Raw genomic sequence first — 20,115 nt, 5'->3', positions numbered from 1 at the left:
GAAGTATTTACTTGAGTGTTGTTCACTGCCTGTGGATTGACTTCCTTTAATTTGTGTCCTATTAAGTTTGGAACGCGGAATATTATCGCATTGGGGTCCAGTCAGTGACAGATCTTTCCATACATTTGCAGTCCGGGTGGTGAACAGAATCAGTTGCAGTTGTTTCGAAAGCTGATCAGTACAGTAACACGTCTGCCGATAAAGGAAACAGTAAGTATGATTCAGGCCTAGTTTATAAGCAACGCTAGTGGTCAGCGGAAAGGCACTTTCAAATTATGCAAGCTTCTTTCCCTTTTCCCTTCCACATAAAATTCCCATCTTCATAAACCTGTGAATTCTACAAGATGCTTAGAGAAACTTTAAGCATTCATCCCAGTGATCTGGCCTGGTCGCCTTGACTTTCATTTTTCTGAAGTTCACAGTTTGCTCACAAATCACCCTGTTTAAAGAAAAAAATTGTAGTTGGTAGATTGTAATTGTAATCGTACTTGGTTGACCTACACTTGTTAGTTCTTGCCAAGCCTGTTCTCTTAGCTTGACACTCGCTGTCTCTTATCTCGCCTAAACCTAAATTGTTTTAAATACAATCTTAATCTTAGCTTTCCTTGTTGGTGGTCCACTTCGAGAGGTTTTAAAATTCTGCATTTTGACGCCATCTAAAGTAATGCGTGCACAACGGTGCGCTGAGGACGGGTTACAATTTCCGTTTGGTAATGGTGACGCACTCACCCAGAAGTTTGTGTTCATTTAATTATGTAGAAATTGTGTTCTGGAACAGACGTTCCATATCTGTGGTCTAAATTTTATGGTTGATTAGATCCCATATCTCAAGGACTGAACAACGCGCTAAAATTTTCTTTCCCGTCTCAAGAACTTGGTGTCAGATCAAGATAACGTCTATCTGATAAGTCGTAGTATTCTCATTTCCTGGATAAATTATGAAAATCATAGGGAGGAGTTACATATTAAACACTTCTGGGAGTTAAAAGGCTAACATGGACCATATGCAATGTCCTCGTGTTATATTCTTTCTTGTGATAATTGGTGTTCGCCAAATGAAATGGAAGGTGAATATAACCCAAAGCAAATGTTTGGTATCGTGTGAAGTTGGATTAGTACAAATAGGTAGTTCGTTTTGTGAAATGACAATTTCCCTTTACGTGGGCTTGACGTAAGTGACTAGTTTCAACCCTGAAAGAATAATATTCTTAATAAACCATAGGGAAATCAGTCAGGTGCAAATCTATTAAGGAGGGAGAACATTTTTTTTTCTGTAAAGACAAGGGGGTAATATGTTTCGACCACTGGTTTTAAACTGGTATCTCGCGTAGATCCTACAAGTTTGGATCTAAAAGCTGGTACGGCTCTGTTGGTGTTTGGAACTAATAATAAGTTTTTAAACTTTCAGACAACATGACGTCTAAGAAAACTGGTTTGGCTTTTTCTGGTGGTGGCATTCGGTCAGCGGCACTATGCTCTGGAGTCCTGCGCAGGCTGCTAAAGGATAACGCAAAAGTGGACTACCTGAGCTGCGTGTCAGGGGGTGGTTATACAGGCACATCCTTTCTGGATTGGAAATATAGAAAAGAGGAAAAAACAGAGGACAGCGAACAATGGCATGAAGAGTTCTTTGAAAACATGCGACAAAGAGCAGGTTATTTTTGTAACTGGGAGAAGCCATGTCAAGGAATCCTTGATGCGATTTTGATGTTCCTCCTCGTACTCACTGTCAGCGTCATTGAACCGATTATAATACGCGGATCATACGCATTTCCACTTGCCTTTGTCATCGATTACCTCTTCGGAAAGTTACTTCGAGCAAAAGTGAATTGTGATCACGTTGCATCAACCTCTTCTCCAAGTAACCCAAACGCTACGGCGCAAGAAATCCGGAAACGCTGTCAGAAAACCGTAGTTTTCTCTATGATTTCCCTGTTTTCAGTCCTGCTCGTGTTATTTGTCATCTTCTTTATTCTGTCGCAAACGTTATCCAGGAGGAAGTCTAGATATTTCAGACTTTTCTCACTAATTTCCTTCTTACTTCTTTCTCTTACTTTCCTCCCATTTGCAATCCACGATTTTTTCATTGAAATCCCCCTGTGGAGTCGAGCGATCATCGTAGTAATTGGTGTGGTTCTATGGTTCCTCCTACCTCTGTTGCGGGACAAAACGTCCTACGGCATTCTTATCTATCTCTATCCTAACATCATCTATTGGAAAGTGTACGAAGCCAAGGTTGTTGGTGTTGTGTATTCCGATGGGCTGTTTAATAAGCTGCTCTTTGCCTCCGGCTTTATTATGTGGTTTGTTCCCTACCTGGCACAATCACGGAAAAGCCTCAGCCATGTCTTCAACAGGTAAGACTAAAAAAAATTAATGTCTATCCGCAGAAAAGAAAGATAAGGTGGGTACTGGAGCAAAGTGGCCCCCCCAGCCGGAGCTTATCCCGGCTATCTTAGCATGACTAGGAGTATGACTACTTCCCCCAGGAAAGGATTTTAGTCGATCACAACGTTATCCCCAAAAATTTTATCAGGCTTCCCTGACAATTCGCTGGTACCCTTTTCTATTCTTGTGTGGAGAGAGGGACTATGATAGTTAAGTGTTTCGCCCAAGAACACACCACATTGACACGGCCAGATCTCGAACCCAGACCTCTCGATCTCCAGAATTCGAAGTTCAGCGCACTACCATTTAGGCCACAGCATTTACCATATCTGCAGAATGTTTACCATTAAATGATAACCAACTTAATAACTTTTGACCCTACCAATTTGCAGATGGAGACTTCAGAAGGCATTTTACTCAAAGGAAAGTTTAGCTACCGAGGGATGTCTGAAAATACTCCATGACATTTTCTGCTTTTATGGACATGTTTGAAGAGAAAACAGAAGCAGCAATCTTTGGAGGATGATCCAGCGAAAAGATCTTTGAACCTGGCAGATCTCAGCGATCACCACCTTGAGCCTAAATATATATCAAACATGACCATCCACAGCTGGAAGAAAAAGGAAGATTCTGATTCAGATGATGATCTCCTGACAATGTCGCCTACCACAATAGAACGCTGGAAGAAAGAGGGAGATTCTGATTCAGATGATGATCTCCTGACATTGTCGCCTACCACAATAGAACGCTGGAAGAAAGAGGAAGATTCTGACTCAGTTGATGATCTCCTGACAATGTCGCCTACCACAATAGAACGTTTAGATCGAGATCCATTTAAACATAAGCTGAGGCCTCGAGATATAGAGTTGTCAGAGGCCATGGCGACGTCTGCAGCAGCGATTTCCAGATACGATGATAACTTCGAGGTACTCCGCCTTTCCACGATTCTTGGACTCGAAATGGGAGCCACAGTGATCAGTAACCTCGAGGCAATTAAAAAAGAGGGATGGCTCATGAAGGTAAGAGGGATCAGCTTACTTTCATCTTACAATAACTCCAACAGGACTGCTGTAGAGTTTTGGTCTTCCCAGGGAGTTTCTCTCTCAGAATGATATTCGTTTGGCAAGGAAATACCATGCTGAGTGTACCCCAATGCAGTTGGGATCAGTTGCTCTGACGGAACAGGAGGAGGCAGCTTCGGGAAAGGCAGGATTTTAAAGGAATCATAGGGTTTTCAGGGGGGAAGAGATCAGTCGTGGCCAACAGATTATAAAGGACAAACATTACTTGTCTTCCCATAAAGCCTTGTGGGAAGATCTGGTAAATTTTATTGTGACATCTCCAAAGTCTTTCCAACCACTCCCCCCATCCCCCCCTCCCCTTCCCCCTTCCCCGTGATAAATAATGACCGATCTCTAAGCATAATATTTGCTCGGCAAGTATATATCATGTTGAAACAGAGTAACAGTAAGGTGACTTCCTTGATTCTGTCATTAATTAATGCGTCAGGCTTGCATGTATCTTTTTCTCTTTACAACAGCTCCTCCCAATTCTCATCAACATTCTCCGTGGTCTTCCATTGATCGCTGTACCAGCAGTTTACTATAGCAGAGGAGATGTGTGGTCAATTAAAGCAGGAGTATTCACATTCTTTGCAATTCACCTGATGTTGGCTTGTATTGGAGCTTTCGCTGTTACAGGAGGTGAGACCCCAAGCTTATGAGAGAAGATAGCCAGGTAAGGATTGTATAAATCTTAGCACCTTGCGATGGTGTGGATAGACCCAAACCTAAATACTCATAAATGTCAATCTGAACAATGGGAAATATTCGAAGGAGCCTGGGAGAACTCGTGGTAAATTGTTCAATGCAACCAGCCTTAAGGGCAAGAAAAATAAGCACGAAAAAATTGGTTTTCCTAACTGATTAATTCAGAAGGTGGTCCAGAATTTTGAGTAAAACTAAAGCAACTCTTGCGTTCCTTTGACACACCACTGGAATCGCTCTAAATGATAAGTTGAAGAAACCCAAAACGTCCATGCCTCAGTTATGGCGACCAGATTAATCCTGATCGGAAGTTAATTGAATGAAAGCTTTCTATAATTATATATAATATATATGATCATTGTGGTTACTTTGTAAATCGTCATACGACTTGAGCCCACTCGAATCACAGAGAGGGATAAAATTCTCAGCTTATAGTTTGAAAACGTCAGATTTAGAATCTCTTTATGGTGGTCCATTTACATTATCAACTCAGTTTACAAAACCAAATCATCTTGTAATACCTTCCACCGATGCAGCATCACGGTTTCTTTAGAAACTTACCCCCTTTAAAAAAGTATATATATATGTTATTTGCCGGCTGGGAGGTCCGTATGGTGAAAAACTGTGACCGAGGTCTTGAAAATACTGCCCGAGGCCGTAGGCCGAGGGCAGCATTTTCAAGACCGAGGTCACAGTTTTTCACCATACGGACCGACCCTTAGCCGGTAAATAACATATTTATTGTTTTTAAACTTGACGAAATTCTTTCTGAAAGAACCCGAATGACTTATGGCTGTAAATACGGCAAGATCTTCCATAAACTGAACAATTTTTGAGTGAGTAAATGGTAGTTAAAATAGAGGTGATGCAAATTTAAGAGAGATGCCTCAGCGAAACATTTTCATTTCTGTAACGATAAAGGTGATTTAAAAGGCTTCCAAACAAACTTTGAAACATTATTTTTACAAGTATCTGTCACAATATGACACCTGTCAATTAGAGAGCGCGCAAGAAAAAAAAAACCGTAGGAACATTTGAAAACCAACAGAACTAGTTTGGCAAGGACTGTCACGACAATGTTTTCTTAAAAATCAGTTAATGATCTAACGGAAAGTATTATTTACTCTCATCGACCATTCATTCATGTACGAAGATTTATCTCTGTTCATTAAGTAAACGGCGAGGAAAGTAATTGTGAGTAAATTCAATTTTTTATTTTGAAATTGTGAGAGTTTGCTCGTTTGTTTGCTGTAATGGCGTGTTTAACTCTGATCTTTCCTTCACAAAAACTAAATTCGAACGGCACACTCCAACGAGACACAAGGGAATTTAATGCAGCCTTTTCTCAATTTCTTTAATTTCTGTTGTGCAATTTAAGGTACAAATGTCCAAATTGAACGGAATTGGAAAGACTCACCAGGAGCGTATATTTGTTGTAGAACTTAAATTAAAACTTCGCTCGCTTTTTTTTTTACTATGAACAAATTGCTCGAGAAAATTCAGATATTAAATGAATGAAAGTTCCATCGTTCAGTTTAACTGTAACCAAATACCTCACGTTTCAACTTTCTGGGTACTTTTTGTGAACGATTAAAATTAATTGCAGACGGTTTTTAGGCCGCTTGTCAACCAACGTAATGACACTATTGTTTATACAAATTCATTCTGAAACCAATATTTTTCTGTCAACCAAAGTGATTTGATAGAGAGAAAAGGGAGGATTCATAAGTTATTTATCGGCTTGAAGTAGTGACCGACGTGTTTGCTTAAAAATACTGCCCAGCCGGAGAACGAGGTATATTTATGAAAAATGACAACGAAAGTTGGGATGTACTCGGCGACTCACGAAAGCGTTACCGTGGCCCGTGGGCAGAGATAGGAAAATACTGACCGGGTAAAGAACCAATCAGATTGCAAGATTCGTTACCGTGCCCTCTAAAAAAACAATAAATTATGTTATTTTACCAAGGTGGTTCATCGTGCACGTGTCCTTTGTGCAGTTCGTGAGAGAGGGCCTTAACATTGAAAACATCGGACCCATGCCTCCTCCCGTCATGCTTCTCAGCGATGGAGGCCACGTGGAAAATCTTGCTATTTTGCCATTGTTAAAGAAGAAACTCAAGAAAATTATTGTGGTGGATGGCGGTTACTATTCCAATGAGATGAAGTATGGAAAATACCTACTGAGAGCACTGATGCTGGCTCGTAGAGACCTGAACTGTTCATTTATTGGCCAGGGCGGTCGTGACGTCATTTCAGACATGTTGGAGAATTTCGTGAGGCTCCAGAAACCAGATGAAAGAAAACCACGACATTTCAGGTACCTTGAGTTGGCGCAAGAGATAATGAGTTCCCATTTTTTCTACTGATTTAGGATAGCGAATCTATTCTTGGTTCTCGGATCCATGCTAAGGTTTGTGTCTCGCGTGAAGCTTGGACCGAGTTCACCATGTGCAATTATCTTCAGCTAGTCTTTTTTGCTTCTTGTTGTATCACTGTCTCTTTCATAGTTTTGAAAGACGTTCTACACGACACAAAAATTACCACTGTAACAAAACTTCTTTAATGGCATAAAGTCAATGAAAGCTGGAAGATCTGAAATTCAAACAAGTTTTTAATTTCTTGATTCAAAACAATCATTTTTTTATCCATTGTTTCTTTTTTTCGCCAGATTTAAAGTTGAATACTAAGAAAACGACCACAAAGTTGGTGAAGGCGAAATTTTGTTCATTCGACCAAGAGATCCGCGAAAAGGTGAAGAGAGCGAGGTCAAAACTTGGGAAGAGTTTGGTTTCCATCTGGACGCACGTGACTGGGGGAATAGTCCATATCTGAGCGAAGAAGACGTCGACGAGTTGACGTTCTGTTGTTGTGCATGTTGTAACAAAAGGTCCCACCTGAGCGGTTTGTCTGAGCTCCTCTGCCACAAGTTCCCGAATCACAGCACAGCTAATCAATTCTTTACACCTTTAATGTTCTCCGCCTATCATCGTGAAGGCTTCCGAGCATGCGTTGAAGCGGAAGCTGCTGAATTTCTCAAGGATAACCACGATGTCCCTGAAGTGTGATTGTTTCTCAACTGAGAGTGTGTGTATGTAGCCAACCCTTTCACTCCCAAGAGGTCATTAGTAATTCTCCTCACAGCCTGCCTTACGATTCTTTTGATTTTAGTTCTGAGAATTTGATATTAGATCAACTAATAATCTCCTTGCTAAACTCTTTTCTTATTCTCATCACTTGTCTGCTTGATCTTGTAGTGATATCGTAAGGAGAAATTGTAATTTGATCACTTGGGGGAGTTAAAGGGTGGTAGGTTTGTGTACATAGGTCAGATGGTATGCAGAATTAATTTTGCAGGCCTCCGGTTTTTAAGGCTATCATTATTCCTCTTGGGTTTATTTTTAACTTATTGTCCATGTTCAGTATATATTGGACACAAGAAAGTCTAGTCTCGGTAAGAGTTAAAGAGACAATCGCTTCTGTGTGACCTGTACTTCCTGTGTGATCAATATTATTTGACATTTGAGAGAACATCGGCCGCTTTGCTTTAGTTTTAGCCTTTCTCTAATAGTAACAGCGGGTAAAATTTTCTAATAATAATAAAGTGTGCGTAGTATCAGTAATGGAATCCTTTTATTGATGGTCAGGGGATAAAAGTTTTGTGAGAACGGAGGCTCTACCGTCACTTCGGATGTCACGTTACTGTTCTCGCGTTACATGCCGATAAAGGGCTGCAAAGGAACCTAGAAAGGCTAAAGGTTTTCAATCCCCTAAAACCGCCTGCGTGGGAGGCTACAAAAAGCAGCACAAAAGTTGACATTCTTATTTAAGCATGAGCCAGGCACGCAGCCTTTGCCCTTTGTTGTCGTTTTTACTGCGACCCCTTGATGATATCTGGACATTCTTAGCCTTGCCCTGTCCTGTAATAGTGACCTTTGATTTCTTGTTCAACGACCAATTTATTACCCGGTACTTAAAACGTTTAGTGCATTAGGCGCTATTCCCAGTTAACACATGAAGCGGATTAAGAGTTTGACTCTTAAGACTCAGCGCTTAATCCATTTAAATTCATCGTGAATTTTACCGAGGAATGTGCCTTTTTAAGCGTGTCCAGGAATTCAGATGCTGTTGTCATATTGGTGAGCGTATCATCTACATATCTTCGATAGAAAGAAGCGAGTTTGCCCCCTCGCTTAAGGTTTTCTTCGATGTGGGACATGAACACATTAGCTAGTAAGGGATTAACACCATCCGTCTGCTCGCACAGGGCACCATTGAACTAGAATAGTTGTTCTTTGGTAGCTACACTGAGAAGGTCAATAAGATAGGTTTTGGTGAGGTTCAAATCGTATGTTGTATTAAAACAGTTCTTTGTGAAAGCTCAGTTCGCGAGAACCTCTACCGTTTCATCTAAGGGTACGTTAGTAAACAGGGAAGATACGAAACCAAAATATCACCGTTAGCGATTTTCAAGTTGCGAATCTCGTTCGCGAATTGAAATATGTTAGTTACTGTGTAACAATTCAAGGACAAGGGCGTGAGGCTAGTGTCGAGACATCTTGCCAAAGTGTAGTTGTATGTTTGTGTTGCTGATAGCGTAGGGTGCATCGCCAAGCACTACTCGTGCGTTTTTGGTAAACCATACAAATGCACTAATCTGGGGCCTGTAGGGCGGTCCGTATGTGCTGTAGACTTGAGAAAGATTCTACGGACGATGGGATTTAAATCTTTTTAGAGACCACGATGGAGTCTAAATCCATTTAGAGACGAAATCTCAGCAGATATTGTGAGAAACAAACCAAAGGATCTGAGCCTAAAAGGACTTACCACCATCAAGCCTTTGTTTGTGAGCCGAAAAATTGAACACGAACTAAATGTTAAAGAAACAAAACCACTAATTGTATATCAGCAGTCTGTTGTTTATAGTTTTCAATGTGACCTGTGCGATGCGGGTTATGTATATTACTCGCGTGGACATTTACATAATCGTGTAAAAGGACATAAATAACAATTCTCCGCCATTCCCAAACACTACAAGAACGTGCACGGGACAATGCCTCATGACCTGCTAAAGCGTTTCAAAGTGCTCAACTGAGAAATGCAGAAATAAATGTGACTGTTTACTGTACGAAATGCTTCTTATAAGAGCTTCACCGAAAGCCAAATCTCAACATGCAATCAGACTCCATTTGGGCGAAAGTATTTTCATAATCTTAGCACCCTTTGATGTTAACTCTTCGCGTCGAATGCTGTAATTTGCATGATCTTAGATATCTTACTTTGATAATGGAATCATGACTACTCCGAAACGTCGGATTTTATTGTTCATTTTTACCGTTTTATGTTTAGAGAAGTCTCTTTTAATACGAATTTCATATGCTGATCCAAAAAGCCACCGAATCCTGCGTTAGCAGAAAAACTGGACTGGTAGAGCTGGAAATACGGATGGAATGGCAACTAGGACAGAGTTCTATCAACCAGTTTCTCTTTGTGTATTGTGTATACGTTGTTTATGCTTGCGATGCGCAGACAAATTGTATTAAGATCTTAACTTCGCTGAAGCAAACCGCTGAATTTTTTAATGCATTGGGCGAGATTTACAAAGCCTTCTCAGTCCATGAAAGGCACCTGGCGTACAGGCTCCCTAGTATTCAAGAGGCGGTCGGGCTGGTCAGCGACACTCTTCAGTTATTGCGCAGGAATGAAACTTCTATCCGAGACGAGGTCGCCAATTTACCAAAAACCCTCAATGGCCCACACGTTAACAGTATGATAATAATACTGATAATAATAATAATAATAATAATAATAATAATAATAACAACTTTATTTAAGGAGGGTAACACATAACAGTAATTCAACTGATAAACTAGTGGCCCTCGATCCTAAAAGTACCATAATCAGAGTGAAAATATATAAAATGTATGTAAAATGAATTCGAGGATTATAAAACAGGTCCATAAGAACGCAAGCTAAAAACTACATAAAGTAAAATATGCCATATGGATCGGGTTAAAATACAATATGCCGCTTGGGTCGCCTCGGTTTCGCGATTGAAACGAGGGCATAAATCTCGCCTGCAGGCGAGATTTAATTTACTATAATGACCAGTTCGTGAGTGTAGTTCTGCATTAAATTTAAGTATATCGTACATATATGAAGGACAGCTTCCTAGTAAACGCTTAAAAACTAAAACGCTCTTATTTAACTTGACTTCGTCATAAAAAGGAAGCCACTCTAATTTCTTAGAGTTTCACGTGGCATCTAAGACTGTTGTGTCTGTTGAGATGCTTAGAATACGCCTTGAAAACCTCCAGAAAGTCTCAGAATTATACGGATATGACTCTCTTAACCTGTTGAGTCGCATGACACTAGACGTGGAGAATATTCACTCGGTTGTGCATCACAGAGATCCACTTTGCACAGAGTTGAACTACGCGAGAAACTTTGGAAACGCAGCCAAGGAAGGCTTGAAGAGGACAACCCATTGGGCAACGTACTATTTATGGCAGCCATACCAGTAATTCAACCGTTAGCACCTGATACCGATAGCACCACAGAGCGTAGAATAGACGAGGGACTGGGCTAAAACATTTGGTGCTGCAGTGCGTCAGCGTTCTATCAGACAGGAGAGGACAATGGCAAGAGCTGGAACTCTCCCATCGTACCTCTATCAGAGTGAAATTCAGCCGGGTGAACCTGTCAGCCTCGAACGCTCTGACCTCGAGGAGCAGCAAGAAAAAAGCGGACAAGACGAAGAGGAAGATGGGATGTTAGATTACGATTCCCCCAAGCAGTGATGAAGAATCGGCCGACGACGAGAGCGCATGTGATGTCGGCGAGATTCCATCTTTCAAACGAGAGGCGAATTTTCTCCTCGTAAGAGTTTCTCGCTTCTGAGAAAGTATTCGCTTCAACAAGCACACTGGGAGCTGGTCTTTTTGATGGTTCTAAATAAACCCTCCAATAGTGAATAAATGACCGCAAATATATGAAAATCATATGAATGTGAACTGCGGTTGAAGAAACGAATATGAAAGCGATCCTCGCAGTTATGAATATTACTTAACTAATAGGCCCTTTAAAGTTGAGGTATTGGACTAACAAAATATTTATGAACGGGATCGGGATTCACCGATATAAACCATCGGGATTACGGGATTAAGAGAAAATTTTAGTCGGGATCGCGGGATTGAGGAACCCTATTGGAGACCCTCATGAATATCAAGCGATGTAAAGTCATCCTACAGAGCTAGTAAAGCTGCCGTCAGCTGATTTGAGATTGTTTCCACGAAAGCACCAGGCAGTCATGCTACATGCAATCTCACCGATTTCAATGAAACTTTGCCTACCCCAACACTCAGACAGTCAAAATGGTTTCCTTTTTGGTTATTTCCTGGAGGATATAAATCCCCCGTTTTTTCTTGGTTTTCACTAAGGAAATCGTCTCAAAATACCTAAATCTATGAATATCTCACTGCAATGGTATTTGAACGATTACTCTGAGAGATTGCATATATATTGTTACATCTTTAGTGAATGCACGACGCAAGTATTAGTCAATTTGATTGACAGTTTGTTAAGGCAAATACATGACAGTTTTTTTTTTTAACTTTTCGATTCATCCAAATATTTGATAACATTGAGGTCAAATATCTACCCCATCCAGAAAGCTGCAACAATAATATAATTTCCCTATGTAATCAATTATTTCATCTCTAAAAACCATCAAAAAAAAAAATGGGGCACGCCATAATTTTGTCTTGGATGCCTTTTGAAATTTACTACTATGACAGGCTTCTCTTAACTACACCTGCCATGCAATTCTGGCTCTAAGCAGTCACTTAAGAGAATAAAACTACATTTTATAGCTCTCTATACGAGATAGTTGATCAAGGAAGCTAAGAAACGTAAACAACATTCGAGATATTTCACAGGAATGGAAAATTTAACGTTTAGGGAGAAGCAAATAGGCGACCTGTTGATGGGAAAACTGTAGCGTAATTTTTTCTTTCGTTTATTACTTTGAAGACTTGCTGAAATCAACAAATATGGTATTTGTATGGCACAAAACATTAATTAGTCTATCATTTGATTGTTTATTTTCATTTTCGCACAGTTAACAATTAGGAAACTGTAACGGGAGAGGATATTTTCAAGTCACATGTCGAGTGCTCATTTCAACAACCGGCGTCAGGAGTTCTCTGATGCATTATAAAAATTCATACACGCAATATAAACAGTGGAATTCCTGATCCTATTGAGGAGTTTTAATTGCTTGGGATAAATGTGGACTAATTTGCTGTCTTTGCTTGTCACGTTCATCCCCTGTTTATAGACCTCACTTCCTTATTTTATTTGTTCATTTCTCATTCAGCTGAGAGAAATGTCACGATAGAGATACTTTAAAATCAAATACAGACCAAGATATTTTAAAATCGATTCAGATGGTAGTAGAAAATTGTATGTCGTGTTGGGCTAGGAGAGAAAGTCAGGAGTAATGCCAATGTTGGCTAAGTTCAAAAACAGAGCAACCATTTGGAAACTCAGAAAATCAATTACCTTGAGCATCTCTTTGTAGAGCCCCCAGAATAGGGCAAGAGAGAAACGAGATGAAATTTAGATTAAGCTTGGACCAGGAAGTTTCTTTAAAAAGCCTTAAATCGTGGCTCATATCATGGCTAATACCAATCATTTTTATTATAAAATTATCCATTGTAAACAGAATTAATCCAAATATCGCTTAAACCGAGTTCACTGCAATTGTTTGGCTTCCTAGCACCTCGATGACTCGTTCATCTCGATCACAGCATTTTCAGCATTTCACACCGACAGTCTTGATAAATATGCGAATCCAACGTTTTTCAGCTAAACTGCCATCCTTAATTTAATCCCCTTACGTTTATTCCTGACAATTGAAAAAAAGGGAAAAGATAAGTGACTAACTTAAACAATAATATGAATATATATATATATATATATATATATATATATATATATACATACATGTTTAAACCAAAAAATGTCTAGTGATAACATAAACGCCACTAAAGCGTCTACATAGAAAGTACTCTCATTTATTATCAGTCAATGCTTAAACGAAACTTTCATTTTCATTCAGCAAAACACTGTATAATTGGGTAGAAAGTACTGAAAGTAGTCTGAGAAATCTCAGATTCTTTTAAAGCAAACACAAAAATACTTATACTGATAAAGCTCTGAAGGAAATTGTAGAAAAAGGAAATGAAACTGATTTACGAGAGCTGATTTCCAAACTGAAAAAATCAGTTGTTAAAAGCTTATCATAGAGTAAAACGCAGATTATGTTTCGGATGCTACTGAATTTTAAAAAATGAGAAAAACTGATTCTTTAGTTCAGCCGTAAATATCGAAAAGAATATTTAAGGAGGAAGCGTCAGATAAAGAGTAAAACTACATTGGTGCTTAATACACGTGCGTGTGACTGGTTTTGACAGTCTTGTCTTAGCTCGACTTGGACGAAATTACCTGTTTGCAAGTGCGGAACTGAAGCGCCTGATACACATATCATACCGCGATGTGTAAACAATTTTTTTTTTAAAGCTTGAGCAGTGGGAGACAATTGTTTGTTGAAATGGAGAAAGTGTGTTTTCTGATATATTCTGCTCTTCTTGTGCTAACTAGAACCATTTACGTAAAGAGTGATGCTGGTAAGTACAATCTTTAGACAAACATCTACATGTTTTTTTCTTCTTTTTCTTTTTTCCTTTTGAAAGCTGATTATTAAGTATGCTTGCTTGTTAAGAGAAAAAAGGATGATACTATAATTTGCCGGACAAATAGTGCCTACCACACTTTAGATATCGCAATATATTCAGACTGTTCCGGCGAACGCTTGGTCATTAACATTAACGCCGTCCGTTGGAACGGCCGAACAAAACACTGCATGCTAGAATTTAAGTCTTAACCAATTAATATTCGATTCGGTCGTGTCAGTTGGTTGTCGTTCAGCAGTCGCAGAGTTCGGACAAAAACTGTACGTTTAGTGCCTGTGTTTTCGTTTTCGAATTTTATAACAGTCGTAGAATTTATCTTCGAAACACAGGCACCACGAAACTGAAAAAATCAGTTGTTTTTCAAATTTACAATCGATGCAGCCATTTTTGGTAAAAAAAAAAAAAAAGCCGAAATTAAGGTTTTGTGTTGCTCAAGGGAGCTGGTAGAAGAAATAGTTCAATAAAATTAACGCGCAACAGGCATTGTGCTTGTTCCACACATTAGCGCTTAGGATCCAACATTAAAATAAACCTAAAATGTATTAAGAAGAATACTTATTCGACAGATCGGTAAGGAGTGGAACTTTGAAAATGGGGCAAATATTCTTCGTATGAAGCTAATCGCATAACAAACGAAAGACAACAAATAAAAAACGAAAAATGTCGCGTACCCAAGTGTAGGGAACAGTAAGTGTCAACCACAGCATGCAAACCTTGATTTTCTCAGCTTTATTCACAAACCAAATATCGCACACATGCGGTGAAAACTGCGTAGCAAATTATGATTGCGTAATTAGAAACAAGGCTAAAGAAATTACAAGCAAAATATAAGTCAAGAAAGGCAAAAGGCGATCAATATGTACATTGGTAACTCACGTCTGATCCTGCGTGAAAAGAAAGGTGAGCAAATAACTCCGAAAAGGCAACTCCGGTGACTCCAAAAGGAAAACTCCAACTACTCCGATACTGAATACTCCGACCACTGAGCGGTCACGCAAGCGATTCCTTATTTAAGCTAGATTGACAGCTAAATCACATGGTACAATAAGCTCCGATTAATGATTAAAAACATGAACAATGGAACGATAAAAAACGACAATAAAAATAAACAAAGCTGCAATGATTGAATTATATATGGAAACAAAACACGAATTCTAAAGTTTCTTTTCGCCACATTATGGATACTTAAATGTTCATCACAACAAAAAACAAGAAGCAAAATACAAAACAAAACAAGGAAAACAATAAATTAATTCCAAAAAGAGCTGTTTACATTCGAATACAGTTGAATAAACGTTCACCTAAGTTGGTTTGGATGCTATTTTATTCCAAAGAATATTAGTGTCGGAGCAGTTTGTTTCTACTTCTAAACTTGCTCCTTAAGTGTTATCGGCTGATAAGTTCAACAGTTAATGGATAGGTTGTGTCTTTGTTCAATTCTACATTCAGTTCCCGTGAAGAACTTCAGTGGTTCCAGCTGCATTTTCTATATGAACAATGGTAACTGGTACAATTGGGAAAGAAGCAAAACAATATGCGAACAGTCTGGATATAACTTTGTTTCTATTGAGAGTCGTGAGGAGTGGAACTTCCTGAATTGGACCATCCAAAAAGAGAATACCATTGATTACTTCATAGGTTTGTGGAAAGATACATCAACTGGAGTGTGGAGATGGTTAAGTGATAACAGCACAGTCGATGCGTCCAATAAAGGACATTGGCCCTGGGCAACTGGACAACCTAACGGCGAAAATTTTAAACAGAATTGCGCGCTAATGTACGGAAATTATGAATATAACTATGGGCGCTATAATGATGTCAGCTGTACTTCACCCTTATCCCAAGCAGGATTCATATGTGAATTCAAAGGTGGAGGAGGTAATAGACCCTTAATTCACATTACACCAAACTGAGAATAAGAATAGGTCAGTCGTATTACGGCCCAGTCCTACTCTTAGAAGTCAGTTACACCATGGAAGATATTGAAGATTACATAACACTAGATAGACCGTGAAGTCACTTTGGATCCTAATAGTGAGCCAATAAGGACTTCTTGTTACACAATTTTCTGAATAATTTTGATATATCTATCCATTCATTTATTTATAGGTTTCTCTTTTTTTCCATATATTGTTACCATTGCTTTGCGCTCCCTTTAAAAATGGATAGACAATCACAATATTACAATGACAAGTGAATTTTCATATTTTTGTCTAGAGAAAAAATCCGCGAAGACGACGGCGTCCATCATAACAGGTAACTGTTGGCGTTGTAATTGTTGAAGGCTTGACCTATAAAATGAATACCGCTTCGAATTCCTATTAGTGCGCTAAACACCAATAAGCGATCAAATCTGCGTTATTAGCGAGTAAGTAAGTAAGGAAGATACTTAATGTTATTAGGGTAACACTCAACAGTAATTCAAATTACTGAAAAACCTGCGGCCCTCTTAAAATGAACTATAACGCAATCAAAAACCTACACCTAATAAAAGAAGTTAGAGATTTTTTGTTTTGTTTTGTTTTGGTTTGGTTTTTTTTTTTTTTTTTGTTCTGTCTTTTTGTTGTTTGTTTGTTTGTTTGTTTGTTTTTTCGGGAAAAGTTATTAAGTAAATATATGCAAATTACGGAATAAAAGATGTAGATCTGAATGATTAAGTGGTTCTATCAAGGAGATTATCTTACCGTTTCCAAACGCATCCGAAGCTAACTGCGATTAAAATATATCAAGCTATCCAAAGTCCTGGAGTCGATTTGTTACTTTTGATTGCAAGTAAGAGAGAAATTGACTCTGAAGATGACTTCCGCTCAGGTTGTCGAAACGTCGGTCACCACTGCCGACAACAGTCCTTTTCAGGACTACACTCACCCGTTCGATCAAACCTATATTACTACATGAGATATGAATCGTTGATGATTCCAAAGTTCGTAAAGTGCAAGCTCTGGATCGAATGTCTAGTTTCACTATTTAGTTGTTTTCAAGATAGTGGCACTTGATTTTAGATTTATTTTGATCATTAAACTGATTAAACGCTTCACTTTCGCGGTGAGAATTGCAAGATAAACTTCGAGATAGAACGCGTTTTGATCGATTACAAGAAGTATTTATCAAGAGCGACGGACGAGGATGGCACGGTATTTTTTCAAGAAGGAACTAGTGAGTGGAAGTGATCAAATTTATGTATATTGAATAATGTTGGTTTTACAAACGTATCAAAGAACCCTACATCCTTCACTATCCTTCATCGTAGCTTTAAAGCTGTTTCTCTTGCGTCAATCACGTCAGTACGGGTGTGTTGCATAAGAAAATTGTTGGATTTCTACGATGGATTAATATTGACTTTATTCACTGTTTTTGATATGTTACACTTCTTGCTCGTTCAAGTTAAAAATTAAATGAATTGGAAAGATTCAAAACAGTTTTCAGTAAATTCATGAAACTTTCATCGCCCGACACTGACATTGAATCTGTGAATCAAATACCTACTCCTGAGTATGTTAATGCTTGAGTGGATCCGAATGCATCTGAAACTGACTGCAGTTAAAACATATCAAGCTATCCAAAAGGCCATGGACTATGTATACATGAATAAGAGAGAAACAGGAAGTTGGATGAAGGGGAAAAATCTTGAGTTGAAGCTGTGGCGTAAAGTTTCCGAGAAAATACCTGACCTTGGCGACTTCAATTTCCGCAGGCAAAGCTTTTTAGACTTGAACATTTCAAAAAAATATCTAACACAATACACCGCTAATTTACTTGAATTAAACCAGAACACTTTGCTTCCCCTTTGATAGTCTAAAGCTAAAGAGAAAAGCTGAAATTAACACTTCGTGTTGTTTTTCTCATTGTCTGTTCTTGATTGCGTGATCTCTCGTCATTCATTCGCTGTTTCCTCCCAAGTCACACCTTGAGTGACTGGAAATTGCGTCGAAATCTTAATTGGTAGTTCATGCGTAACTTTCTCTTTCGTGGCGTTTCAAACATCCTCATCCAAAGCACTGAACGATGGATTTAGTAAAGGTGTATGTAATTATTTTTCTCGGAGTTGTTTTGGTACTGTAGAGAACAGGTAAGTGAGAGAGGAATATTAGATAATTCTGAAGTTCATAAAGTGCAGGAACTTAATTACATGTCGAGTTTCATTATTTGGTTAAAGAGATAGTGGCGTTTGATTTCAGATTTAATCTGAACGACAGATAGACCCAGCACTTTACTTCCGAGTTGAATAAAGAGAAAAAGAATTCTTGCGTGAAGAATCTCGGGAAAGAGTGCGTTTTGATTGATAGGGAATTTTTTTTTTAAGATTTGCAAGCCGAGCGACGGATGAGGATAAAATAATTTGCAATGAGAAGGAAGCAGCAGTTGGCGTGTGAAATCAATGATGATCAAATTTATGTATACTGTATAATGTTTGTTTAATTATCATGTTTAATAACCCAACATCCTCCACTAGCTTTCATCCATTTGTAGCTATATTGCTCTTTGCTTTGAATTCATCTCGACAGTAGGCTGATCTTCATAAAGTTGAAAAACTATTGTAATGTAGAGCGTGACTAGCGTGACCAATTGACGTCACGGTAAACTACACATGACATGCAGTGTGTAACGCAACCCAGGCGTGTTCCATGGGAAAATTAATGGATTTATAAAGTGTGCTGACTTTTTAGTATATAACACTGCTTGCTTGTTTAAAAGAAAGTTATGTGAATTATAACGATTTGATAGGGTCTTAGATAATCTAACTTTTAGCGCCCGTCTTTCTTGTGGACGTGGGTGAATTTCAAGAAGGTTGAAACATGGTCGCTAGTCCCCAGATCCTCCTTCTGTGTAAATAAGGGCCGCTTCAGAGGGGGTAAATGATGATAACGATTGTCTCCGAGAAAAATCAATATTAATTTTCTGCACGCAACAGTTAACCCAGTAAACAGTGCATTGTCTCGCAGACACGCAAAGGCACACTTCAAAGTCACTAATTATTGGTCCAACTTTTATGTAATTGTGTTATTCTAGATGGAGAGAGGCTATGTTCGTGTTATACCTTCAATAGAAGACAAATTATGATGGCCAAATGCAAGGGACTCCTGTAAATCCAACAATAAAATACTCGCAGTGATGGAATCAGAGCAGGAATGGCACTTTATTACAAATGAGATTCAAAATAAAACAGGCAACCCAAGTAATGAATGGTTTATAGGCTTGAAAAAAAATTCAACAACGCAGAGATGGACTTGGATCAATGGTAAATCTGTGACTATTGACAAATGGTTTAAGGAGGGCAACAATCCTGACCCACATGACTCCTACGGGCTGATTTTTAAGGAATATCCAAAAGGATTTAAAGGATCATTTGGTACCTTTAAGGGCGACCTACGAAGAGGATGGATTTGTGAGGAAGAAAAAGGTATTGATCAGTACCACAAAGAGTAAAACATTTTTTGAATCAAACACTGTTGTTATACACGAGTTTGAATTTTCTGTAAGCTAAACTCACCCTCCCTTCCTTGTCCTTTATCTATCCTATCCCAACCCTACTCTTTCCGAAGGCCGCCCATTGCGATCACCTTACCAATGATACTCCATCAGCATCAGGGGAGTAGACCGTGATCCTAGCCGCATATTTACTCAAAGCTTTCTTAATTATAGGGACGTGAGATAGAAAATTTATCACTCATTCGAGGCATTGAGTTACCTTGAGAAACAGTACACTTCCTTGTTATCGGGATATCACTCGAAAAATGTATAGTGGCAGGGACAGTAGTTATGTTTAAAGTTTCTTTAACAGCTACCTGTCAAGGGATTTGCTTCGTCCATCCTGTTCCAACAAGCACAAGTCCTCCTAGAACATCAACTGGGACAAAAACTGTTACCACACAAGGTAAAACATCACCCGAACATAAAAGCAATGCTTTATCATGTAAGATCTCGGATCGAGTGTTGATTTTAAGTTTTAAGGTTGGCCACTTGGTTTAGTATTCAGTTATAACAGCCAGAAGCACTTAAAAGGATATGTATGTAATTTCCTCCAGTCAGTTGTATATACTGTACGATTTTACGCCAGTAACTAACGGCGTAATTTCTTCCAGTCGGTAATGTATATTAGATTTTACGTCAGTAACTAACGGCGTAATTTCTTCCAGTCCGTAATACATATTCTGTAAGACTTTACGCCAATAACAAATGGCGTAATTTCTTCCAGTCGGTAATGT

At 38.8% G+C, this 20,115-nt stretch overlaps 1 protein-coding gene and 1 pseudogene across 2 annotated transcripts; both read left to right on the top strand.

Moving 5' to 3' along the window:
- Positions 1–1,389: 1,389 nt before the first annotated feature.
- On the top strand, positions 1,390–7,361 carry LOC149035193 (uncharacterized; annotated as a pseudogene). The gene is made up of 5 exons (XR_016182471.1): positions 1,390–2,357; positions 2,781–3,407; positions 3,929–4,125; positions 6,124–6,474; positions 6,826–7,361. The product of XR_016182471.1 is annotated as an uncharacterized LOC149035193 (transcript).
- Positions 7,362–18,924: 11,563 nt separating this feature from the next.
- LOC149035192 (uncharacterized) lies at positions 18,925–19,982 on the top strand. The gene is made up of 2 exons (XM_089192090.1): positions 18,925–19,310; positions 19,692–19,982. The coding sequence occupies exons 1-2, from the start codon at positions 19,022–19,024 to the stop codon at positions 19,877–19,879; spliced, it is 477 nt and encodes a 158-aa protein (XP_089048216.1). The 5' UTR covers positions 18,925–19,021; the 3' UTR covers positions 19,880–19,982.
- Positions 19,983–20,115: the final 133 nt, after the last annotated feature.

This window comes from Pocillopora damicornis, chromosome 13 (genome assembly GCF_964200805.1).
Source record: "Pocillopora damicornis chromosome 13, jaPocDami1.2, whole genome shotgun sequence".
NCBI lineage: Eukaryota > Metazoa > Cnidaria > Anthozoa > Scleractinia > Pocilloporidae > Pocillopora > Pocillopora damicornis.
The sequence above is the reverse complement of the archived record's forward strand: the minus strand, read 5'-3'. Positions and strand labels throughout refer to the sequence as shown.

Excerpts from the sequence above, each read along its gene's own strand:
- LOC149035192 (XM_089192090.1), top strand. The coding sequence starts at position 19,022 with ATGGAATCAGAGCAGGAATGGCACTTTATTACAAATGAGATTCAAAAT. Across the intron at positions 19,311-19,691 it reads GATTTGTGAGGAAGAAAAAG|CTACCTGTCAAGGGATTTGC; the intron begins GTATTGATCAGT and ends TTTCTTTAACAG.